The sequence below is a fragment of the Cucurbita pepo genome, chromosome LG16, assembly GCF_002806865.2.
Source record: "Cucurbita pepo subsp. pepo cultivar mu-cu-16 chromosome LG16, ASM280686v2, whole genome shotgun sequence".
Classification (NCBI taxonomy): Eukaryota; Viridiplantae; Streptophyta; class Magnoliopsida; order Cucurbitales; family Cucurbitaceae; genus Cucurbita; species Cucurbita pepo.
The window spans coordinates 1,202,477-1,206,583 of NC_036653.1; the positions used below are offsets into that span (position 1 = coordinate 1,202,477).

At 29.3% G+C, this 4,107-nt stretch overlaps 1 protein-coding gene across 1 annotated transcript; it reads right to left on the bottom strand.

The window, feature by feature from the left end:
• Positions 1 to 707: 707 nt before the first annotated feature.
• On the bottom strand, positions 708 to 3,837 carry LOC111777729 (terpene synthase 10-like). Its single transcript, XM_023657443.1, has 7 exons — positions 3,661 to 3,837; positions 3,295 to 3,565; positions 2,312 to 2,687; positions 1,892 to 2,110; positions 1,514 to 1,652; positions 1,192 to 1,434; positions 708 to 1,010 (listed from the first exon to the last, which is right to left on the bottom strand). Exons 1-7 carry the CDS (start codon positions 3,835 to 3,837, stop codon positions 708 to 710), a joined length of 1,728 nt encoding a protein of 575 aa, XP_023513211.1.
• Between the last annotated feature and the right edge of the window lie 270 nt (positions 3,838 to 4,107).

Consider the following 4,107-nt stretch of genomic DNA (forward strand, 5'->3'; position numbering starts at 1 on the left):
CACTATATTGATCTAAGTTTCATGTCACTTTATTGACGATTTCAAAAGGAAGATATGAGTTTATTTCTTGAAACACAAGTCATATGTATTTTTCAGCTTCAAGAAATAGAAAACTAAAGTGGAAAATCAGATTGAGTTGAAGATCAAATTCTTAGGACCTGACTATGGACGAGAGTACGACATGTCATAATTTAAAGCATTTTGTTCGGCCAAGGGAATTAGATTAATGAGGACAATTCTTTGTAATTAGATTAATGAGAACAGTTTCTAGCCTGCATTGTTAAATAGTAGTTTCATAGGTGACTTTTCATTTTCGTACTGAAATTATGTTAAGGTTTAGTTTTTGACAATATTATTATTTTATTTCTTGTTTTAAATTAAACCTATAAGTTCATGACTTGGTTTGAAATGTATTATTAAGTTTTCTGCATATGTTATCAAAAGTGTGCATTTAATGAGGAATCTGATCTAAATATGAAAATTAGGGGCGTTACAAGCTACCTTTTATACCTTGATGAACCAATTTTTTCATAAATATCTGAACCAGTTTTGTACCTTGATGAACCAAGTTGTATACAATGTCACGATGGAGGAACACAAAATACACTTACACCTAGTATTTTAAAAGCTAAGGTTGAACCAGTTGTATATTATGAAAAAGAAAGGTACTTTTGCACGAAAGTGTATCAACTTCCTTCCATACATAATCAAATGTGTTGCATGGAAATGGGTTGAATAAATAGAGACATTACCGCATCTTTTATTTCTTGGCACCCTGTGCCATGTCCATCTCCATATTGATACATGCATTGACCCATTCTAGCAAGATCTTTAGCTATCTCAATGAACACACGAGGAAATATTGAATTCTCGACCTCCATCGTATTTAACTTTTTCCATGTCTCATCAATCAAACTCTTTATATGTTCACGAGCATTGTTCTCTGAAGCTCCTGTATCATTCATATAACATTGTATTGATTTTGGAACATCGCCTTTCTCTAATTCGACCTAAATAAAATGTCCATCCAAAAATTATGTTAGTAAATAGATGTTCCAAAATGTTAAATGGAATAATCTATATGGAATTTCATTAACTCGAACATGCTTATCTACTCATATACATAAGTTTTAATTACTTTAATAAAAGATTTGCTTTTAATAACGATAATATGATTTATTGTTCCCATACCGTTGATGTTCCAAGATCATCAGCAAGTCGCAAAATTATGGAAGAACATCGAACTATATCAATATTTTCTTCCAAGCTCTCCATGTCTTGGAGCATTGGAGATGTCAAAACATATGCATGAACTAATGCAACTGGTCCTCCAACTGAGATCCATGCATTGTCTAGATACTCTTCTAATGTTGGTTTATAACCGGTGTGATACCACTTAGCCTCCAACATATAAGATTTGCACAAATCTACCCACTGTAAAATTAAATTTGTTATAAAGTAAATTACATAACAATTTGCAAAGTTAAAAAAATCATCATAATCAAATTCTTACCGATTTCTTAAGGTATTGGATCACATTAGTAGTTTTGTCTCTTAGCACATCAAAAGCCATCTCATTTATAGAATTGTGGAGACCAAGAAAACATATTTTCATATAGTAAGGTAGTTGGTCGAGTACATCAACATTCCACCTAAAATTATAACGTATAAGAGGGTTAAATATTTATACATTTTTCAATTAAAATCGGTATAAATTATAAGATTCTCCAACCATTTTGAACCTCAAAAGACATTATATATTTTAATAATATTTTATTTAATTGTTTAAATTTTAAGAACCAACTGTTTTTTTTATTAAAGTTGATGAACTAAAGGGTTACTTTCATTAAATCATTTCCTAAACAAAAAAATATATTTATCGATTGCTAACCTCTCTACAGCTTCAGTAAAGAGCTCGAGTTCATCTAATGTGCCATATACATCATAAATGTCATCTATTGTCGTTATTATTGCAGCAACTTTTGTAATCATTCTTCTAAAATATGAGAGTTGAGGTTCAAATCCAACACCCACCGACCAAAAGAAACTTTCCATCAATCTATCTCTTGCAAAACTCAAGTTTTCGCTAAATCCAGTGCTCCTCCACCATCTAATTAGCATATACAAGAATGTAGGTTAAGTTAGCAAAAGTATTAATGCTGTATAAAATATCTTTTTTCTTATTAAAAATAAAAAAGTATCCTATTTTTTAAAGAAAAAGAAAACTTTCAAGTAAATGGGTGACTTGAAAAACTCACCCCAAACAATTATTTTTAATGCTCTAAATATCTTTATAATATCACTGCCATACCTTGATGCATATTTCAGATCATCTTGGTAGAGCGATTGAACTCGATTGAAATCTAATTTAGCAATTTGGAGAAGAATAGGGTTCATATCCACTTTTCTCTCATAGATATCAATGAACCATCTTGTATCCAATCTTGATATTCGCCAATGTAAGGGAAGCTCCAACGCATGTCTAATAATGGATGCTTCATATTCATTCTTGCACGATCTCATGTATTTTTCCAAATAGTTGATTGTAAAATGTTTTGCTGCCTCTAAAATGTCCTCACCGTATATACATAAGAATGAAGCTTCATACAATGATAACATTCCATTTAAATCGTGATAGTTTCCTGTGCTAAAGTTCTTCATCTCATCTTTGAAATTATAGAAAATCTCTGTCATTGTAATATAAAAAGTTGTTAAATTAATAAATATGCATTGTCTAACTCAACTTGATAAGAGTATTAAGCTTTCATACGACATTTTAACATATTTGTAGATTTAACATCTTCTATGAAATAATTTAAAAACAAAGAGCAATAAAATCAAATTCATTTAAATTATAAAAAATATATATTATAAATTTATATATATAACTTTTCTAATAATATTTATTAACATTTTCTCATCATTTCCATGAAATTTACACTTCTTTATGATAAGATTATTAAAATTTAGGCTTAACTCTCATTTTCAACCAGGTGAGTGTTGGTATTTTTATAATAATAATGATAATGATAATAATAACAATAACAATAATAGTAATAATAAAATAATAATACACTTATCTCTCTGTCCGTAGGATTATTAAATTCTAAGCTTAACTCTCATTTAATAATAATAATAATAATAATAATAATAATAATAATAATAATAATACTTAATTTTTGAGAGATGCTGATACCTTTCTTGGACAAAAAAAAAAAAAAAAAAAAAAAAAAAAAAAAAAAAAAAAAAAAAACTAAAAAAAAACAATTAAGTGACAAAAAAAAAAGTCTATACCTTGTGAAACATTAAACCCATGTTGTCTTAAAAGTCTGAATTTAAGTGATGTTGCATACAGATTATTCTGTTCTGAATCATCACTTTCATTGCTCTTCTCGTATATTCCTTTCAACACATTTTTAATCTCATTCTCAAAATGGTATGAAATTCCAAGTCGTTGTAACGTATCAATGAGCTCAAGTTGCTTTAGAGGATCGTCTATTATTTGGTTCATAAGCTCACCAACCTCCTCCGTTAGCTGATTGAAGCGTTCTACATATATCTCTCCCTGAACACAACAAACAAGTAATTTCTGACTCTTTATAACCTTTAATGTAAATAAACAAAGAAAACAACTAATTTAAAGATTTCTATCATTCATACCTTCAATTCACCGCTTAATGATTCAATGTACTCATGTTTCCAAATAGAAGGCTTGTAGTTTCCAGACGGTCGTACAATGGTTTGGTTTGATACTCTTGTAACACTATTTACTTTATCGGTAAGACAAATAAATGAAGAGTTTTGATCTAAATTGACTCCTTTCATAGAAGGGTTCATCATAAAAGGAGTGAGAAATAATGAAAACTTCGTTGGTTGATTTAATTCTTACGGGAGGTAGCCTAATATATATAGATGATCCAAACGTGGCTTTATTCTCTAATATTAATTTTTTTTTAATATATTATTTTTGTAAATGATTTAAAAAATTGCCGTAGGACCAAATATCTGAGATTCGAAGCCAACCCATTGCTTGTCGTCACATCTCTTTCGAAAGCAACATTTTCCACGACAAATAGGATGTGATAAGATTGAGTTGGAGACAATAGA